The sequence below is a fragment of the Antennarius striatus genome, chromosome 18 (genome assembly GCF_040054535.1).
Source record: "Antennarius striatus isolate MH-2024 chromosome 18, ASM4005453v1, whole genome shotgun sequence".
Lineage (NCBI taxonomy): Eukaryota > Metazoa > Chordata > Actinopteri > Lophiiformes > Antennariidae > Antennarius > Antennarius striatus.
The window spans coordinates 12,915,563-12,937,500 of NC_090793.1; the positions used below are offsets into that span (position 1 = coordinate 12,915,563).

General features: G+C 38.5%; 3 protein-coding genes across 5 annotated transcripts in view; 2 read left to right on the top strand and 1 right to left on the bottom strand.

Annotated features, from left to right (window-relative positions):
* Nucleotides 1-918, top strand: part of b4galt2 (UDP-Gal:betaGlcNAc beta 1,4- galactosyltransferase, polypeptide 2) — a 121,260-nt gene extending 120,342 nt beyond the window's left edge. Inside the window, exon 7 of the mRNA XM_068341055.1 lies at nt 433-918. Within this exon, the coding sequence (XP_068197156.1) occupies nt 433-583 (151 nt within the window). The 3' untranslated portion in view covers nt 584-918. The remainder of the gene's footprint in view (nt 1-432) is intronic.
* A 6,426-nt stretch (nt 919-7,344) lies between these two features.
* On the bottom strand, nt 7,345-9,109 carry zgc:113531 (uncharacterized protein LOC541359 homolog). Its single transcript, XM_068340724.1, has 3 exons — nt 8,573-9,109; nt 7,722-7,851; nt 7,345-7,584 (listed from the first exon to the last, which is right to left on the bottom strand). The coding sequence occupies exons 1-3, from the start codon at nt 8,921-8,923 to the stop codon at nt 7,394-7,396; spliced, it is 672 nt and encodes a 223-aa protein (XP_068196825.1). The 5' UTR covers nt 8,924-9,109; the 3' UTR covers nt 7,345-7,393.
* Nucleotides 9,110-9,188: 79 nt separating this feature from the next.
* Nucleotides 9,189-21,938, top strand: part of ccdc24 (coiled-coil domain containing 24) — a 17,411-nt gene continuing 4,661 nt past the window's right edge. The window contains exons 1-7 of one of the 3 annotated variants that reach the window (XM_068341409.1): nt 9,245-9,302; nt 9,442-9,560; nt 10,202-10,388; nt 12,699-12,868; nt 17,494-17,610; nt 17,686-17,790; nt 18,799-18,853. In XM_068341409.1, coding sequence (XP_068197510.1) covers nt 10,239-10,388; nt 12,699-12,868; nt 17,494-17,610; nt 17,686-17,790; nt 18,799-18,853 — 597 coding nt within the window. In that variant the 5' untranslated portion in view covers nt 9,245-9,302; nt 9,442-9,560; nt 10,202-10,238. Of the gene's footprint in view, nt 9,303-9,433; nt 9,561-10,201; nt 10,389-12,698; nt 12,869-17,493; nt 17,611-17,685; nt 17,791-18,798; nt 18,854-21,938 lie in introns of those variants that run through there. The other 2 variants (XM_068341408.1, XM_068341410.1) reach the window with 2 other exon arrangements.

A 21,938-nucleotide genomic window follows, 5' to 3' on the forward strand; every position in this document is an offset into this window, starting at 1 on the left:
TTAAATAACATGGGTTGTTGCATCACAAGGTGCAGAGTACGGCAGCAGGTCTGTGGAACGTGTGGCACATTTGATTTTTTAAACTAAAATCTGAGCAGATTCCAACATAAGAACAGATTCTGATGTAACTGTTGGATCACGCCCAACGGAGACGGAGATCATTCAAAAAGAGGCAGATTTGATATGGTGTTCAGTCATAGCACGGTACAAGATGGCCACCTGTTGGTGGGAATTAACACAGTGACAGAAATTGAATGTTTGGTTAACTGAAAAAATATTTGTTGTCTCTGCTTTCAGATTGTTGAAGTTGTACCTAAAATGTTTTATCGGCTTTATTTATTTTATTTACAGACAGAAAATTATTTCTTTAAATAATATGGTCACAGAGGTCTTCATCATTTTTTCATACTTTCTCTATCTTTCCCTCTCCAGATTTAATAAAATACAGAACACAAAGAACACTATGAAGAAGGACGGGATCAGCTCTCTGACTTACAGACTGGTTAAGGTCAAGAAGTACCCTCTGTACACAAATATCTCTGTGGAGATCGGCAAACCACCACCAAGGCCTTTCAAGGGCTAACGAGAGACAGAGAGAGGCGAAATGTGGAGAAAACCAAGAGGAGAGAAGCTGAAATTAACAAAATGAAAGGACACGTATCTTAAACATCTTGATGGATGTGGGCGTGAAGAAGAGAGGATTAAGAAATAAGCACATCGTGGTCTTTTTCTCCATCGTCACCCCTCTGAGACTGTCCTTTTCCAGTGGCCACACTACTTTTATCAATCAAAGAGAAAGTAAAGAGTTCAAATATCTCTTTAAGTAGAATGGTTGAACAGAGGTCGGTGTAAAGCTCGGAAGGAGGAACTGCCCTCCAACAATCACTTGTAGACTGGAGGGCATCCAACGGCATATCGACAAGAGTTGTTGTTTTATTTCAACAATGCTGGACAACACTGAAGGGATTTCTGGGAATATCTGACCAAGGTCATATTAGACAAGCGAACAAAAAAGACTTCTAACTTGGATACACAGACAACAAAATACCCTGTTTGTTTGTAAAATAAATATTGGGAAAAAACAAACATGGTGGAAAGTGAATAAAGTTTTCACAGTGATGGTAGAGACAATAGGGATGTCTAGCAGACTGTCTTATTGATTAAATAGTGGTCATGCAGTGACGCAACATGGAATTTTTATGATGGATTGCTTATCAAAGAAATCTCTCTCATCTTGATGCTGATAGAAGATTCAATGTTGAAATTTTTGTCAGGGAGTCACTTCTAGGGATCTGATCTGATGACTCAATCAAATCCTCTGTTATCAATGAATGAATGTATATGGTGCCTGCATCTACAGCAGAAGACTCAAAACTCTGCTGGGACACTCTGATAAACTGTGCTTTGTCAGCAGAAAAACACTTCTCAGTAATATACTGTATATATCAGTTATACATATATAACTGTGTGCATATATATATATGTAGTTATATACTGTATGTACAGTTATATACAGGTATATATAACTATGTATATATACTGTATATATATACTGTATATATATACTGTATATATATATATATATGTATATATGTATATACAGAACATATATACATATATACACTTTGCCATTCTACCGAATTCGTGCAAAGTTCAGAGTTGGACACATTTTTAAAAGTACTGGTAGTTTGTTTTTTTTCCAAAAACCTTGTCCATACATAAATTGTGCCATGTTTCTATGGTACAAATCTCGAAAAGGCACAGTCAAATTTCATATATTAATGCCTTGCCAGTTCTTGAAATATTTTCCCACGCCTGAAATGTGTTACCACCGTAACACAGCAACACACTGCAATAAAAACTATTATATTAATTTGTTAAAAGCGGGTGTCCATACACCCTCTAAACAATATTTTTAGAAATTGAATATGAAGGGTTTTACAATTAAATCACTTGAAATCAATTTTTAAACAAATTTCAAAGTTTATTTTCAAAGACTGATCCAAATTTAAATGCAATCTTTTTTTGGAAAATGAATTACAGTGATCTTAAAGATCTCAGAGTTAATTAGTTATTACATTGAATGCACATTTAACTAATAGTTATCTAATAATTTAATTTAATGACTTTGTTTTTATTTTAATTTACAAAACATTCAGTGTTACAGTAGTGACAGCACTATACGGTAGTGACTGCACTGCTTGGTCGTGACCACATTATTATGTTTGCAAAGTTGTGCTGTATCCCCTCAACCATATTGTTTAACATTAAATCATAACCTGCCTTACAATTTGAATTTTACAAACCCAAATGTTTGTAATCAATAAAATTGGGTCATTTACTATTTTACATTACTTCAACATAGCATAAATGGCTAGAAACAGATATTTGAACAATTGTAGACACAACAAAACATAACATTTTGATTTGAGTCCTTAAAGGTTTGCTGACTTGCAGATAATTTGTGTACAGTTGTGATACATATTAATGCAACGTGCTGATTTTTTAGAATTTCGAACACATTTACTCAAAAATGATGAGAGATAATGACTCACCATGCAGCCATAAGGGACAAACATGCTGTGTTACGTCCTGGCCAAAAATTCAGATGTGTGGCTAAAACCAGACTCCACCCATGTGGTAAAACAACTTGTGTTATGGTTGTGACATAAAAGTGTGGGACAGCATTTTTTTAAGCATGTTTTGTAATTTTAAAAAAAAATGCTACGTGAATCTAAATATTTTACATTCTGTTTAAAATAAACCAAACATATATTTTAAATATACCATTGGAAAAAATCTTTTAAGTATTATTTTCAGGGATTAAAATTTAGTGGTTGGAGATGGGGACTACTACTTCCCAATAGAAAGCACCTAGGAAGATAGCATAAATGATGATTTTGTATGTATTTAGTTTAATTACTATCAAGTTACAGTATTGTGTTTAACTAGATCACAAAATTAATATTTGTGAATATTGAAAGTCTGAATTCTTAATTGTTTGTTAAGTAGTTTTTTTATTGTGGGACAGCAATTTGCACGAATTCGGTAGAATTTGGTAGACCCATATATGACTGTATATATACAGTAGTAAAAATACAGTTATATATATGACTCAACAGTTATATATATATATATATATATGACTGTTGAGGTAATTTACTTTGGAAACCGACTCAACAGAGTAGTGACAGTAAAGTTTTGAAACTAAAGTAAGTATACTGAAGATGCTGTCTCCTGTTATAAATGCAGTGGGGATGAATGCATCTGAATTCTAATTTGAGGGATTGAAGACGTCAAGGTGGATATACTGACAGCTCAGTTATGATTGTAACCTCGTGTGGAACATGCTGGAGATTAGGCTCCTGGTTTTTTTTTGGCTGCATTTGGAGAAGTTATTTTATTATGGTAACCAGGGGTTTGACAGCAAATTTTTGTCATGTCCATTGATTGATTTAGTTAAAATGTAGACAATTGGATTAACCTTCTCTGAACATGAATAAGACACAGTGGGGTTAATCATCAGACCTGGTCTGTCAGGATCAACTTTTACAGGATACAACACAGCGGACAGGAAAAGCTGTTACTGTTACGAAGGCTCTACAGGTATGAATAGCAGAAAAGTCTTTTAAGCTTACAATGTGACCTGGAAGTTCCATTTTTTTCCAATGTTCATTAAACCCTTTTGAAATCTATTATGTCATATTTCTCTTTAGTACTGTTTCAAATAATATAGTTCATAATATCCTGACGGAGGAAATTAATAGGTGAAATGCCTCTGACAGTAGAAGTTGTGAATTTTCAGGTGGTAACTAGATGTTTATTCAGTTAGACTGACATCACTATTGCTGCTTTACATTATCAGCATTATCAGAGTTAATGTTTCAATACTTGTCTTTGTAAAACTTTTTTGTCTAATATGACTTCATAACTTCTGCTGTTTGAAAATATTGAAAAAAAGTTTTTGATCTTGATTTCCTGTGTTTCTTTTTGTTTTGTTCTATTGTCTCAGCAGTTAATATTACTGTTGATGCCTAAGCACCAAACTGATGCCTTGAGACACAATCTATTCCAATGGGCAGGGAAGGTTATTTTTTCATTTTGAAAGGTACATTTATGGATGTAAATTCAATTGATTAATACATTTGTTTTATGAATAATAATAGAAAAACAAAATAATATTTGTTTCAGCATAATGATGAAAAAGCTATGGAAAATATTTCCACCTTTGGAAAAACAATTTGTTTGCAGATTGTTGTGTCACATTACAATGCAGTACTTTTATTTTGGTGAAACTGTGCTTGTGGCCTCTTCTTTGGACAGCCTTGACTGAAAAATGATCCCATCTGTTTGGCTCTCCGTTTTCTTCTCCTAACGCCTGTTTGAAGGACTAATTCTGCCGACACACACACACAAACACACACACACACACACACACACACACACACACACAACACACACACACACACACACACGCATGCAATCACACTGTCTTCCTTTTCTCTGTGTATTGGTCCTTTCATTGGCTTTTTCTTTCATTCTGCCAATCCAGAACATGTCAATGGCCCTCTGTTGTGCTTTGTGGTGGACTCTGTTCAAGCACAGCTGGGCCTCATAAAAGTGCTTCTCCTTTCAACAGGTATCGACAGGGACCCTTTCTGTGTCACGTACCGTATTTTTATCTTTTAAATTTATCATCTCCCTTTTGCTACAACTTCTATTTTGGGAAACTCAGTTTTCCTCAAAAATTGTCACCCCTTCAAATCTGAGTATCTCCTGTTGAACTTCAGTACTAACAGCATGAAATGTGGAGGAGAGAGCAAAACAATCCCTCAGATTAGTTACAAATCAGCCTAAATATTTTTTAATGCAATCATGCTTTTATTTTTTTTTACCCTTTTATGGATTTCTCCATCATTCACCTCCTTCTCATCAGTTCAACAGATGAAATGGTAGCAGTTGCTTGATTTTTACATACTTTCTTGAAAGAAGGAGAATTCCAGTGATTTTGTGTTTTACTACTCTAAAATGAGGCGGAAACAGAGATAGATTCAGAAAAATAAAGCAACAGAGGGTAAGATATCCAAACTATTATTATGTAGAGAATAAAACCCAAAACACATTAACCTACTTTACCGACTAGGGACCCTTGGTTGCAGAAAAGTCTCATTCATTTTTTTATTGCTACATGATTTGTAGTTGGAGCATTTCAGCAGTTTTGCAAAGCGTCGAATTCAAAGATACCGTCCGACATAAAAATACTGGTGAAATATGAACAACAACAGTTCCTAAAGTGTAGGAATATCCTACTGCTAAAGTGACAGACAGAACAGTAGTTCTTAGAAGCAAAGCAGAAACACTTCCCAAATTAAACTTAGTTTAACCTCATTCTTTGCTCAGTAACAAGAGCTAGTGATGAAACTTGAGGTTTGGACTATAGGCTGAAATACTTGACCCTCCAGCAGCTGGTCCATGAACCACAACGGTCCAGCATAGATCAACAGGATTTGAAGACATACTTTTTTAACCCGTTGATTCAAAAATCAGTCAGAAAATGAAATCTAATATGGAGTCAATTGGAGAATAAACCTGTCGGATTGTGATATACCCCAGAGAGTCCACTGTCTCTTTATTATTTAACACTGGGATTTTTTTTTTTTCAAAGTAGTTCAGTATCCTGAATGGGAAAATGTATAACCAACAGCTCTAACTTCACATCTCCATTAAACCCTTGTCAAGCTTGTAAACCGTTTGGGGTTTTTTTCTTTTTCTTTTTTTTTTGTGGTAAAATTAAAGTTGCCAGAATTTGTCTTTGGTTTACTGTATTTACTGTAATGCTTCCTGCAGAGCCACGGAAATTAAACAGCACACAGCCATTGATTACTTCTCATGAGAATTAAAGTGAACATCCTGCATAACTTCTGTTCAGTGCCATTCTAGAATTCTGTTTGTCAAGACCAATCTGACAAATAATAAGTCATACTTTTTGACATCAGACAAAGAAAGTACAAGCCGAGAGGTGATTACTGCATTATTTTAATTGTTATTGGAGAAAAAGGAAGGTATAGCAAGAGAGTTATGGTTCTAGAGTGAAGTAGCAGTAACTTGAGTTGTTGATGTTAAAATCAGCAACATAACTAATACAGAATTGGACATGTTTCCTTGACACGAGAATGAGAACATCTACAGTATTTCTCATTGGACTTCTGATGCTGTCCCAGCTGTCTTTTTGTCTCTTTGCTGCATACAGCAATCAAGACTCTCCGATCTATCGGGCATTTTTAAACATTGACTGTATCTCTAGGTATGTTTTTTTTACATTGATGTTTCAAATGTTATCTTATATAGAATGCATTATGTCATATCAAACCTACTTTTTCTATACAGTCAATAAATGATTGTTAAAGATTATTTGATGGTGTCACCAGTCGCTTACTCGTTGGGTAGAGATGTTACTCAGTCTGCTTTCCACAAATTTTTTATTAAACAATTTTGACTTTTTCTGTTGCCATTACAACCTTTATAACCCTTTTGCTATTAATTATATAGGGTAGGAAAATTCTAGTGTTAAATTGCCTTTTATTGTTCAACATTATATAAGAACAACAACATTACTTAAAAACCTATTTTCAGTTAGTGCCTGTGTATGTCTGCCATTAATGTACAGTTACACAGTGTGATGCACCATAGACTCAAATATTATATTTAATCAGTGTGGAAACACAACCACAGAATTTGTAGAATAGTTATGTTGATTGTTTGTTAATTGCTTTGCAGATGTATTTCCTAGTCTAAATTGCATCACAGCCTTCTACGCACTTGGGTCCTGCATCAGTGTGACAGGTCAATTAGTTTCACGTCATCCAAAAATCTGTCTGACATTCATTCATTGTTACACTGCCAGTAATTAAAAAAACACACGAATAATAACGTGACATAAAACAAACAAACATAATAATAACATTAATCTTCTAAAGCAGCTGACTAATCTCTCTCTTCAGACATAACGATCCAATTACATTTTCTTAAGAAATGGTAAAATAATAAAGGGTGAATATCTGAACCACAGTCAACTTGCAATGATAATAATTCAAAATGTGCTTTTGTTATCATTGTACTTATATTTCTTTTAAATTGACATAACCACCTGACATGCAGTTACTTTGTAATCTGAATGTAGATCTTGTGTCATATGCAGCTGATAATGGGCTATGTCCACCGAAGTGACAATGTGAACTTTACATGAACCTTGATGATTTCTGTACTGCTGGAATATTCTGCTGAACAGGAAGGTTCAGAAAAATCTCAGAGATTGAAAGTGCAGAAAAATATTAAGTCCTCATGGAGTGTTTATTTTGTTTATTAAATACTGGTTCTCTGCTGACATGCTCAATCAATTTTTCTGAGTAGACAATTGCTCAGGAGAACAGTTTTTGAGACTGGAACAGGTAGCCAGGCGGTTTCCCTCCCAGTATCCAGCATCCTGGCCATCGTGACAACGACACTTTGTGCACGAGTTGATCCAGATGGACCCCCCGGCAGGAATCACCTGGCTGCGTGATGCATTGACATAGCAATTTGGACCTGGAGGGAATGAACAACAGAGTAATGTCAGATGAAGTAGCAAACAGTAAATAGCAATGTGTACACACAATCATCTCAGAATACAAGTGATCAACATTGTCAACTTTGTTGTCAATTTTAATTTTTTCATAACTTACCATCCTGACATTCAGGGCAGCATTTCCCAGGCTGGTAGACTGGGTTGACACATGGAGGGGGTGCGCAGTCTGCAACTAGACAGCGGGCAATGCCATCGTTGTCACAAGTGCACTGCTCACATTCTGATGGCTGGGAATCCAAACACACAAAGGGATTGATTCACATCATGGATCTCATTTCCAACCACCTCACAAAGACATCCTCATGCACACTCAGTGGGGGGCGCCATTGACCTCTTATTCCCTGATGTGTGCGTTTAAGTCACATCATACCGTACTGTATGTAAATAATGTAGTAAATAAAGTAGTGTAGGAAGTGGAGAAACTGCAAAAATATTACAAAACTTGGTGGGCAAGACTTTAAATTTAAAAACCTTACCTTTGTGTGGGGAAAATGTTTTTTGTTCGTCTTTATCAGGAGCATTCAGCATGCTGACTATATCAACTTTTTTTTTTCAAAAATTAATTTTTGTTTCTCTTTTTAAACACAGTCTAAACAAATACACAGACAGTTCAGAGCAGTCTGATGACGTTCAAATAATTGGTATAAAAATGAATTTATATGTGCGCTTTTAAATTCGGTGATTTTATTTTATTTTTTTATTTTTTTTGATAAAGCTGACAAAACACTTCAAATTTTATGGAAATGAATTCGCCCAAAGTATAATTTTAAAAACTTCTTGGAGTTTCTAAGATACCAGAAGAAGAAGAAAAGACAAACAAAGGAACATGACTAGATGTGTCAGAAAGACGTCGGTGCTTCCATATTTATTAAAATTTAATATTTTAACAGGTAAACCTGTGATAGCATAATAATGGGATTACGATCTGTAGGATCGTGTTGAACTTACCTGGAAGTTCTGCCCCAGTTCGTACACCACTCCTCGGTACTCACATCCGATCTTCTCGCACCTGGGGCAGCAGTCGGTGGGGTAGTGGCTGACATGGATGCATGCAGCCGGCAGGGAGGTGCACTCCGTGCGGGAACACGCAGAGCCCTCGGCAGTGCACTCACACTGGGTGCAGTGATCAGAGTCCAGAAAATACCATTCCCCAACGAAGTATATGCTGCCGTTTGCCTCACAAGTGATTTCTAGCTGTCCGGCGACCGAGAAGCCCAAACTGGCCTGTGCGCAAAGTAGTAGCGCCAAAACTGTGGCGCGCACTGTGCGCTCCAAAGAAATGCGATCAAAGAAAACCATTTTTTATTTATTTGACTAATGTTGTCCAGGATTAACAGACGAGCCGGTGAAAATAAACAAACACTGTAGCCCTGCAGGAAAAAAGGTGACCAGATTTGACCAAACTTGTTCACATTGTTGCTGGAAGCAAAAATCCCAGAAAGTTACCTCAAACCCCCTCCACGGCCATCTGCTGGTGCTGAGAACACTTTCTGCATAGCACAACTGCAAACAGCTTAGAGGAGGGTATGTGTGTGTGGGGGGGGGGGGGGGGGGTTTAAAGAGGGAAGAGTTACACACACCAGCCTGGACCTCTCCTGGTTTACCTTCCAGCCCAGATGCTTCCAGCACAGGTGGGCGCTTCAGTTATTATGACCTTCCAGTGTCCACAAAAGGGAGGGTAAGTATTTAATTTATTATCTCACACTGGGTCATTCTGTGTTACATATCCAGCAGTTTATCACAATTAAAGAAGAACGTGAGCTGTGTTTCAATACTGAACTTACAGTCCCGATGGATCTCGCGATATACCTTTGCAGAAACTGGAGGTTTCATCTTTCTGACGACTTTTCAGAGAAATCTCGCGATATTTAATCCATAGCAACCGCTTGTTTACCCTGGATACCATAACCTTACTCAAAACAAGCAACCAGTTAAGGTGAGCTTTTCATTCTCTAGTAGTTGAAGTCAAGAAATACATAATTAATCAATCAATGGATAAAATAAATTGAATGAATCTATGGAAACATATGCTAGTGTTTTGATGTTGTTTTTTTTGCTGTGTGACGGCTTTATTTTGATGAAATATTGGCAGCTGTGGTCACACAGCTATAACAATAGCTTCTACATAGCTGACAGTCTTCCATGATCTCATGTGTTTAGTTATATGGAAAAAAATGCTTAAAATTCAGTCATCCCGTGGACCGACAAAAACTACGTGGCTAATGGATTTGAATATACATAGGATAAGTCTACTCCATTAATTAATAAAAGTATGGAGGTAAAATATTCAAATAAATCTTAGGTGCAGCAGTATTTGCTTTAGTTTCGGATGTGAACTCATAATCAACAGCAAAACAAACAGTGGGTGACAACTCGAACTATGCTGGGGGTTTTTAAAAAGTACAGTAATTCCCTCTGAAATGTTACAGAGTATAGATATAAAATAACATAACTCAAAAATGCATGTATTTTATTAATATTTCTTTGAAATGTCCCCAAAAATGTATTTTAGGAAAGTACTTTGAGTATCCTTGTAATAATTTCCCAGTCATGGTTTATATTGTTATGTTTCTGCAGTTCATTCCATTCCTTCACCCCAGAGATTATCATTTAAATGCAGTCTCCTGTTGGACAGCAGCTCTGGTGTCCCAGCAAGTCTCTTTGGAGCCTGATTGCTGAACATGTTCCAACACCAGAGCTGCCAAAGATTCGCAGGACCCTGGACAACTCTCTGATCGACATGTATACAGCTGAGTATTCTCAGGTAAGAGGTTTGGTATGTCTACAATCACTTTAATCCCCCTGACAAATATCACTGTGAACTTGACTTTTTGCTCTCTGTTCAGATTCAGATGAAAAAGCCTGTTTAGCTCTTGTTGTTTTATTCATTCAAATAACAGATGCTGGGTTTGTTTCTGAGGAGACCCAACAGAATACCAATACACCCTCTACAAGAATTTCATTTAGAGCCTGGTTCAAGGGTGAATGAAAAGTTTGCTCATTCAAGCACTCCTCTTCATACAATTTATGAATAGTGTCAGGTTGTATATGTACCCGTAGGTGTCGGGGCAACTAGAGCCTGTTGTGTTGGCTGACAGTGGAAGGTGTCAACTCACCTCCCGGCCACTGCTGAGGCGCCCTTGAGCAAGGCGCCGTCCCGCTCACCAGCTGCTTAATTGAGACGCACCCCGAAGTCGCTGCTCGCTACTCTGTCCCCTTTTACTGTATATTTGTACTAATTGCATGCCTGCTGGCCCCTAGTATGTTGTGTTTGTTTCAGAGGCCTGTACATAACATTGTATTTTTATGCATTGTCTGACACATTTATGCGTGTAGAGTGTAAAGATAATTTCCCAGTCGGGGACAATAAAGTGGACCGTCTTCTTCCTTTTCGCCATTTTCTTCACACTTCGTTTTTTCTCTTCTTTCATTTGTTTGTCCAGTCTTAAAATCTCTCCATTTGTGAATGTTATCAGGCCCCACTGATCCAATGGACTGGTCTATATTTCCAGACAAACATGGAAAAAGTCAGCCTCAGCTCTCCAACCATGTAGGCCATGCAGATACTGACCATACATCACTGTTAAAACAGTGAACATGTAAAAATTAAATTACTTATACATGCAGAAACACACACATACACACACACACACACACACACACACACACACACACACACGAGAGATTTTTGATTTTTAACATTACGTTTATTCATAAAAGTCAAATTACAAAATAATCACGTTGACACAAAATCCAAAAGAGAATCACGTAAAGAAGATTTTCAATAGTACTGTGTGTGTGTGTGTGTGTGTGTGTGTGTGTGTGTGTGTGTGTGTGTGTGTGTGTGTGTGTGAGAGAGAGAGAGAGAGAGAGAGAGAGAGAGAGAGAGAGAGGGAGGGAGAGAGAGAGATTGATTTTTAAAATCACGTTTATTCATAAAGTTGATGTTATAAAATAGTCACTAACGGGCTAATCTTCAACTCTGAATAAGACTGTTCAGAACACATACTTTTCACTAGACTGTCTGCATCTGCATGTTTGACTTCAACTACGTATTGCAAAGTGTCACTTCCTTTTCTGTTTCTCTTTCCTACATCTGGCTATGGTTTTCTCTTTGTTATTTCTGTCCTCTGGCCCTGTCTGGGGCTCTTGCAGTCATGTAATGAATTCCATTTCTCAGAGAGTGAAAATGAATACTTGATCTGCAGGCGACTTCTCCATTCCTAAATACCACCATTCCTCCCTACATAAAAGTATCCATTGTCTCCAGTGGTTAGATCAGGGGGATATTAGCCTCTTTTTTTCATTTCCATTCTCACCGTACATTCTTTCACACTCACTTCTCTCTACTCTGAATGAAAATGAAAAAACCCATCCCCACAGAATGATTCCTTAGGTATTTTAACTGATAGGTTTCAACTGCACTCCTTTAAAATTGCTCCTGTATGAGATTAACAGTCTTAAAACAGAGAGAGGAAAAAGATCCAGGAACTAGAACTAGTTGTTCAGTCAGCTATGAATCCTGTAACATAAACACCTCAACACCCACATACAGACAGACGGAGGACTGTTGGAGTGGAATAAAATGGGGGTGTGGATGCGTATACAGGACAGACCAGAAGCAGTGTCTTGATTATCTTCTAGTGTATTAATTTGACAGCAACAGGTGTTAATAGTTTCCAGACTCAACTGAGACACACAGAAAAAAAGTTTAAAAAGCTGCTTAGTCCTGTTGGTCCGACAGAAGACCGTCCTTACACCACTGTGTTCATCCCAGAGAAACAATAAAATTCTTCCCTGCCTTCCTCGAAACATGAAACATCCTACTATCATAACTCAGGGTTGGTTCTGGATGACTGATGGTGGATTTCTGTCTTCAGTAGACAACAAGTTGACAACACTCTGCTTTAAAAGGTCTGCTTACTGACTTGTATTGAGTTTAAGAATTATTTAATCATCATTTAATCATCATAATCATTTCCATAAAATTGTGGTTCATAAGCTGTCAGCTAAAGTAGGACAGAGAAAGTATGTAAAGCATTGTCATCATTAATCATGATAATGGTCATTTCAGGCAGTGGCATGGTACAAGATATGGCAAGAGGTCCAGGAAAAAACAAACAGACGCAGTTCAGTGATTCCACATCGGCCCTGCCCTCCTTTGGCTGACCCCCCAGCAGTCAAAGAGCTGGTGAGAGCAGAAGTCAAGATGCTACTGCAGACGCTCAGAGAGAGAGCAGGGAGGTAGGCGTATGATGCCATACGTATAAACAAACTAGTGTCTGTTTTATTTGGTCTGTAATAGTATTGAAACTAATGATTGTGATATGTACTGTATTAGTAACAACACCATGAAAACAGCCTTCTCTGTTTTCTTTGTTATAAATATAAGAATGAACAGTAACATGCAAACGTACTTTCAGACATACGTATAAGTAGATATACATGCTTAAAAACTGTTAAGTGTGTGTCATGTAATTGAGACATATATATATATATATATATGTGTGTGTGTGTGTGTGTGTGTATATATATATGTGCACACACACTCACACACACACACACACACACACACACACACACACACACACACACACACACACACACACACACACACATATACAGTGGTACCTCTACTTACGAAATTAATTGGGTCTGGAAGAAATTTCCTAAGTAGAAATTTTTGTAAATGCTCTAATCCATTCCAAAACCCCCAAAATTCAGGCATAAATGCTTTATAAAGCATAAAAATGCAATCAAAACATGTAACAAATACATGTTACAATTAGATTATTACACAATAAATGAGAGTTGTGCGTAATGTAAAAAACAAAGAATAGAGTAAAGAATAATAATGACGGTCATTTACCTTTTAACTGCAGTCCTCATTGTTTTTTGCCCTCTCTGGTTCCTGCGCTCTTGCCTCACCATGTCGAACAACAGAGTGAATTCCAGTCCTCCTTTTAAACTTCTCGAATCCCCAATGCGATGCCTTAAACTCCTTAAACTTCCTCTTGTTTTAATAACGTGGAGATTGTAGATGCATTACGGCCATATTCTTTGGCGAGATCAACCAAACACATCTCTTTTTCATGCTTTTCTATTATCACTTGCTTTGTTTTTATCTACAAAAAAACTCTTTTCTTTGTCTTTTCTTTTCCTCTTTTCTCAATCATTTTCTTGGGGTCCATAGTGAATACTCAAAAGTTAATATATTTACATAAAACTATCAGAACACCTCATGGGTCGAGGGCGGAATGACGAGGATGCTGCATAGACACCTATCTAGCTACACATTGAGGTCCCTCTTAGTCAATGGGACCCCAGGATGCTAGGTAATAGCCAATGGCAGAGCAGCTATAAGAATGTTGCGTTCAGGAACCGTTAGGAGCTGCGAGTAGCAGCCCATACTGTATTTTTACCTTTCATAACTCGAAATTAGACTGACCAGAATATGGAGAAGCAACACCATCAGCTTCCCGGTGAAGATCAGACTCTACAAGTCACTAGTACTCTCCACCTTCCTCTATAGCTGTGAGAGCTGGACACTCACAGCAGACCATAGAGAGCAGGATTCAGTCCTTTGAAAGCAAGTGCTACAGAAGGATGCTACATATATCTTATAAAGCACACCTGTCAAATGACTATGTTAGACAGCTAGTTACCACCCACGCTGGTGAACAGGAGCCTCTACTTTCAACAGTGAATAGTCGCAAACTGGCCTGGTATGGCCACATCACAAGACATACATCCCTGTCAAAGACAATCCTCCAGGGAACCGTAGAGGGAAAGTGAAGGAGAGGCAGGCAGAGAAAGGCTTGGATGGACAACATCAAGGACTGGACTGGCTGCAGCTTCCAAACCCTGCTGCGCACAGCAGAATATCAAGATCGCTGGAGATCCCTGACTGCCCAAGCATCCATCATGTCACCCCTACGGCCTTCTAGGCCATGGGATGAGTGAATGAGTGAACCCGAACTTTCTTTCATAAAAAGAAGGAATATTTTCCTGCTGAGGCATTTCGTAAGTAGAATATTTCATATGTAGAGACATTCGTAAGTAGAGGTACCACTGTGTGTGTATATATATATATACATAGATAGATAGATAGATAGATAGATAGATAGATAGATAGATAGATAGATAGATAGATAGATAGATAGATAGATAGATAGATAGATAGATAGATAGATAGATAGATAGATAGATAGATAGATAGATAGATAGGTAGATAGATATAGATATAATTTTCTCTAATTTTCAAGAATGTAGTTCCTCTCAGTTTTATTTCCTGACCATTGATTAAAACTAGGCAACATATAGAAACAGCATGGAGAAGAAGTTTGAGATCCTCTGCCTCATTTGTCCCCTGAGAAAGAGTACCATAAAATGGTATATTGTGTTCCTTCGTCAGTTACAAATGGGATGAGAATTGGAGGAACAAAGGTTTTTGGCATAGGGGCATTTCAACTGGTATGGGAACAGTGGAACAATAGGACAATTATAGGAGGGAGACTTCAATGCATTCCACACCAAATGGCTACAAAATTTGACTAGAGAATATGAAAGACCCAGTCACTGTTGTCATTATTGGATTAAAGATGTGTTTTATGATAAATGCTCATTGTGTTATGTTTAATACATAAAATGGTTCATGGTGAGTGTAGAAAAATATTAATTCAGAGAATGCTGTCACATGGAGAAAGCAATGAGGCTTGATAATCTGTAGACGTTTTTTATGGAGCACTGTCAGCGAGTTATAGGCTCCTCAAGAACGGTAATTATTTTTTATTGCTGTTTGCTTTTTAATTTCTGTTCAGGTCAGAGTGGAGTTTGTAGCTGTTGGCAATTTTAACAGATTGTATTCATGTAATTAAAACTGTTGGACAAATAAAAATGGAAGACAGTATCACCTTGCATTCTTACATGATGTAATAAATTAGGAAAATAAGCTAAAGTGTCTCACAATTCAGGTTTATGCCACTACCCCAGTAACTGGCTCGCTGCCGATAGGAATGTTGCCCCCGTCACCTCCCTGGCTACGTCGAGGCCTTTTAAGAAAAGCAAGACTTAAGATGGATTGTTCTCTGTTTTTGTGACAAAGCATTTATTGCCTTTCCATTTGTCAAGATCGTTTTTATGGTGAGTTTCTTTGTGTGTCAATTTGTGTTGTGTCGTCAGTTGCAGGCAACTCTTCAGCCCACAAAAATTTTCTCTCCAGGTTGAGGATCTCATCCCCAACCTGGAGAGGGCACTCCACCCTTTTCCGACTGAGGACCATGGTCTCAGATTTGGTTGTGCTGATTCTCATCCCAACCGCTTCACACTCGGCTGCGAACCGCTCCAGTGAGAGTTGGAGATCACGGCTTGATGAAGCCAACAGCACCACGTCATCTGCAAAAAGCAGAGACGCAATACTGAGGCCAACAAACCGGACACCCTCAACGCCTTGGCTGCGCCTAGAAATTCTGTCCATAAAAGTTATGAACAGAATCGATGACAAAGGGCAGCCTTGGCGGAGTCCAACCCTCACTGGAAACGAATCCAACTTACTGCCAGCAGTGCGGACCAAACTCCACAAAACACATGTAGACTGGTTGGGCGAACTCCCATGCCCCCTCCCATGTCCCCTCAAGGACCCTGCGGAGGGTGTAGAGCTGATCCACTGTTCCACGGCCAGGACGAAAACCACACTGCTCCTCCTGAATCCGAGATTTGACTTCCCGATGGACCCTCCTCTCTAGAACCCTTGAATAGACCTTGCCAGGGAGGCTGAGGAGTGTGATCCCCCTGTAGTTGGAGCACACCCTCTGGTCCCCCTTCTTAAAAAATGTTCTGGAAGCCATTTTGTAAGTAGAAAATTTTGTAAGTGGAGACGTGTTTTCCATGCAAATGCGCTAATCCGTTCCAAGACCCCAAAATTCAGACAAAAATGTTTTATAACACATAAAAATGCATCAAAACATGTAACAAATACATGTTACAATTAGATTATTACAGAATAAATGAGAGTTGTGCGTAATGTAAAAAACAAAGAATAGAATAAAGAATAAAAATGACGGTCATTTACCTTTTAACTGCTGTCCCCATTGTTTTTTGCCCACATTTGTTCATGAGCTCTTGCCTCACCATGCGAACAACAGAGTGATTTCCAGTCCTCCTTTTGAACTTCTCGAACCACCTACGCAATGCCTTAAACTCCCGGTGTTCTTTCGCCGACTTTGGAAGGAGTTATAGCTTTTATGGCTTCCTTTTGTTTTAATAACGTGGTGATTGTAGATTGTAGATGCATTTCGGCCATATTCTTTGGCGAGATCAACCAAACGCATCTCTTTTTCATGCTTTTCTACTATCTCTTGCTTTGTTTTTATGGACAAAAAAACTCTTTTCTTCTTCTTTTCTTTTCCTCTTTTCTCCATCACTTTCTTGGGGTCCATAGTGAATACTCTAAAAGTTAATATAGTTAGATAAAACTATCAGAACACCTCATGGGTCGAGGGCCAAATGACGAGGACGCTGCATAGACACCTATCTAGCTACACACTGAGGTCCCTCTTAGCCAATGGGATGCCAGGAACATGCTAGGTAATAGCCAATGGCAGAGCAGCTATGAGAAGGTTGCGTTCAGGAACCTTTGGGAGCTGCGAGTATCAGCCCATACTGTATTTTTACCTTTCGTATCCTGAAATTTCTTTTGTAGCAAGAGGCAATATTTTCCTGTTGAGGCGTTTTGTAACTTGAAAATTTTGTATGAAGACACTTTTAAGGCTTCCGGCTACTCTTGGTCTATGAATACACTTCAAGTGTAATAACTGAGCAGACTGCAGATAACTGATTTGTTGTATTTGTCTGCACTCTTGTTGCTATAGAGATGCTGAGGCGCTCATTTTACATTACAAACCTGCTGTGGTGGACTACGCTTTGGGTCATCGTGACAGTTGTCATAGAATCCCCAAGGAATGTAAAGATACTGATACTGGAAGCAGGTAAATATGACTGTTAATAATGACAGAACTTGAAGCCTGTCCTTAAAGGTTTTAGTGCTATCTCTTCTCTTCTAGACCGAGCTCCGTATTGTCCCTCCGGTCCAGTGCTGAGGAGGAGATTGAGGCAATTAAAGAGAAGCTGAATATCTTCAACATTGATGCAGTGGTAGTTCACCTCAAGTAAGCCCCCTAAACTGACACTAATTAGACCACAGACCCCCGATGACTAACGTGATGACAAAAGAATTTTTATTTTTACATATAACATAAAGTGCATAAACCCCATGAACAAAAGTAATAATGAAATCATACATTCTGTCATTGTGTTACTTATTAAGTTATAGTGAAGAAAAAACTCTCCTTTTTGCTGGGGCCCCTTTGGAATCTTCTTGGTGACCCCTGAGGTTTCCCCCTGGGGGAACACTGGCATGGAGGAGTGTTTCCCAACCTGACCAAAGCTTCATTGATATTGGATTTTTGGGGCAGATATTAATTCAGATATGTTTACTCCTGAAACCAATCTTGGCCAATCAGGTCACCAGGCCACAGGAATCCTCTAGGTTCTCCTGCTGGCTGGTCCAGTTGTGCTTGGACTCCTCTCCTCTTTCCATAATTTCCCCTTGACTCTGTTCTGTGGCTTCTCCTGCAGTCCTGCCTCTATGACACTCCATCCCTCCTTTTCCTTCCTGCATCCCTCATTTTGAGGCCCACAGGGCAATACTGTCACTGGGCCTACCTTGGAAGAAAGCCATCCCCCTTCTTTCTTCCCTTCTACCTCTCTATTCCCTTCGCTCTGGCTCCCCTTTCCTGACTCGGCCAGAACAAAAGGACCCATTGTCAGAAAATGGATCCCAGAGTACGTAGACATTTCTTTTTCAACTGAAATGAAGCAAATTCAGCCTCCTTTGGTTGCATAACCAAAGAAGGCAGTGGTGTGGAGGGTTGGAGAAAAGGAAAATGGACATAATATCCTCTGTACCTTACAAAAACTCCAGAGGATCAAGTCAGGGCAGACTCCTCTACAAGTATTATGTTGTCACCTCAATTTTCTGATGGGTTTCATTAAATCACTGCAGTTTGAGAATTGCTGCTGATGAAACTCCTTATTAAGATATTCATCAGCAATTATGCAGATTTACAGAATGACAGCCAGGTGATGATCATGTCTGTGGGTCTTTCTCTGTCTAGGTCTCTCTTAACGGAGGAATGTAAAGCATTAAAACATCTGATAAAGGATTTAAAGGTAAGAATGAGATGAAGCATCAAATAAATATAATAATTGTTCCTCAGTTTTCAGTGTAATAGTGATTCACACCCTACAACTGACCAGGCCAAAGTCAAAATATTGAATTTACACAGATCCATAGAATTATAATATTTCTAAGGCATAACGCTGTCTTCTATCTTCTCATGTGTCACACTATGTAATATGTTTGAAAAGGCATAATTTTACATACTAAATCCTTTAAGTCCTTATTTTACCAAAAATGTTTCTCAAGCTTATTTACATATAAAGAAATTTTGACTTGTACTATATTACATGCAGTGTGTTGTTTTTTGGTGGAAGGGCTAGGGTTAGTATTCAGGCTTTTCCCATCATTTGATAAACATTAATCCCGAATTATTTGGTTTCTGTGAAATATTACCAGAATGTAAAAATTACAAGTCGAGGATTTGAATAGTTCACTCGAACATCATGACTTGATGCAGTTTGCACAATGACAACTTTATAAATTACTGTAATATTCTTGAAGGATCTATTTGTCCATTAAAAACACTGACTCCCTTAACCTGGGATGCTCTATTTCCCAAAAACAAAACCCTTACTGCTAAAGGTTGGAAAAGAAAACGGTGGAGTCCCTCAGGTTGGCCTGCTGACCATCTGTGGACACTGAAACACTGTACAGGGTCCCATTACACACCAAAATACAAACTTGCACACACAAACAGAAAGTTTGCAAGAGCTCAGTCTGAGCTTCCCTTTTCCCTGTCTGGTTAAGGGCTTGTGTAGTGCTGAGTAAGACTGATCTCCTCCTATCACTCAAATTACTTTATAAATACAGACATTAACACCATATTAATAAAAAACACACTTGCGTATCTCCAGGCTGCCTTGAACTGTTACGCTTGCCAGGCATGATGAGAGAATCAGAGGGTGAATTAGTTAGTGGAATGACTTTTCTGCAGGCAAGATGTGAAAGTTATATCCTCTAAGTGTGTGTGTACTGTACATGTGTGTGTGTGTGTGTGTGTGTGCGTGTGTGTGCGTGTGTGTGTGTGTGTGCGTGGTTCACACAAGCCTGAGCTGCTGATGGAAAACCTTTCATGCAACAAAAAGAGTGCATAACCTCTCACTACACACACACACACACACACACACACACACACACACACACACACACACACACACACACACACACACACACACACACACACACGCACACGGAGTCAAGAGAGAGAGAGATATTGGACCTAAAGAGGAAATTGTAAACACAACAGAACTGTTTTGGTCATGCCTTCATCAAGTACTTACACTTCAAATAGGGATCAACTTACACATACCGCCTCCAGGTGGATTCGATCATCGTTGGCATGATCAACATGTTTGGAGTACCCGGTGACCAGAACACAGTCTGAGTGGGCTCCTCCAGCCTTAGGAGAAGTGACAATAACCTGGAAAAAAAACCCCAAGCTTCATGAAGGAGTGATATATTTTAAGTGATTCAATACTATACATAAAAGGGGTCATTATTATATTCAAGAACAATATCCATCCTTAAAGGCAGAGCAAATTACAAAAAGTAAACTTGCCACTATGTGTTGGAGTTATATTTTCCCTTCTCCATTGATTATCAGAAAGCAACCTGGCCTTTCCAGGCTGACGTCCCGTGAGACGCTTCCCACTTGCTTATTGAAGGTGACCTCAGTGACTCTTTTTGCTTGCAAGGCAAGGTTCTTATACCGTGTGATTGTGATCGGATCCTGCAGGGAAACAAATATAACATGACAAAGAAAGAACTGTGACTTTAAGGACATGGTTAGCTCTATAATGAAGAAAATGACAGTTGCTGGTCATAATTTTTGTATTCACACGTACGTGTGAAAAGGAGCACTGGCATCATGTGCTGTGCTGACTGACTGCTTCCTTCTTGATATGGAATTAAAGGCAAACAAAGCAACACGTCATGCAGTAATACTGTACCTCCTTCACATCTTCCCTCTCTGCGGATGTTAACATTGTGCTCACCACAGAAGTATTTTATGATCAAATAAACTACGGTGAACTCGAGTGCGTTGCATTCTGAGAAAATCCTGTCCAGCTTGAAAAATTTAAAGCAAACAATCCTGACATAAAATATCACATAAAATTTTACCCTAAAAATTACCACAAGTCAACAAATAAAACCTGACTGACACATAACTAATATTTTAACACTTTAATGCTGCATAAGTCCAGTCTGGTAAAACTACAGCTATCATCTCATAACAAAATCAGACATTCAGCTTCTCTAATTAACGTGTTATTACAAGCAATAAATCAAGATTTTTTTTATTTCTAAGCACAATAATTGAAATTCTGTGGAAATGGAAGTACAGAAACCTTCCTACTTTCACCTGTGTGGACTTTATGAAAGCCTCAGAAAGTGTTACCTGACATGTTTAGGCTGCTGTGTGCGTGTGTGTGTGTGTGTGTGTGTGTGTGTGTGTGTGTGTGTGTGTGTGTGTGTGTGTGTGTGTGTGTGTGTGTGTGTGTGTGTGTGTGTGTGTGTGTGTGTGTGTGTGTGTGTGTGTGTGTGTGTGTGTGTCTGGAAATATTACATTGGCGGTCTGTCAGGAAACAAGATACTTTTGAAAAGTGGAAAACTGTACGGAGAGGAAAAAACAAGTAACAATAGTCTGTCAAAGTCTGTGTGTCATACTTTAAGGAGCCAAATGTGGATCTGGTTTGTGTCTGCACACTGTAGCTGTACCTGTTGCACAAAGATACACTTCAAATAGTTTTGAAAAACAACTAGTAAAGTAAGTTGTTAAAAGAGAGGAAGGGACATAATTTCGGGAGTATTTCCTTTTCCATTCTCAAAGACCTAAGGGGGTGTAGCGAATCATAAAGACCCTTCTCCTCTTCATTATTAGGCTTTTACTGTAAAGGCTCATAATGGCTTTGGCAAAAGAATCCAGCAGTTAAGCAGAAACGCAGCACTTCTCCTGTAATAAAACTGTGTCCTCAAGCAAATATTTTTTTTGAAAGTGAGAGCAGGTGGAATGAAGACGTGGTGCTGCGCTCTTATGATACAAGCTCATTGTGCACTCCTTTATACCTCTGCAGT

Bases quoted from the DNA above. Each gene is read 5' to 3' on its own strand.
- zgc:113531 (XM_068340724.1), bottom strand. From the start codon at position 8,923: ATGGTTTTCTTTGATCGCATTTCTTTGGAGCGCACAGTGCGCGCCACA. The intron at 7,852-8,572 runs GTAAGTTCAACA...TTGGATTCCCAG, and splicing joins AACTGGGGCAGAACTTCCAG to CCATCAGAATGTGAGCAGTG. The intron at 7,585-7,721 runs GTAAGTTATGAA...CATTCCCTCCAG, and splicing joins CTGCCCTGAATGTCAGGATG to GTCCAAATTGCTATGTCAAT.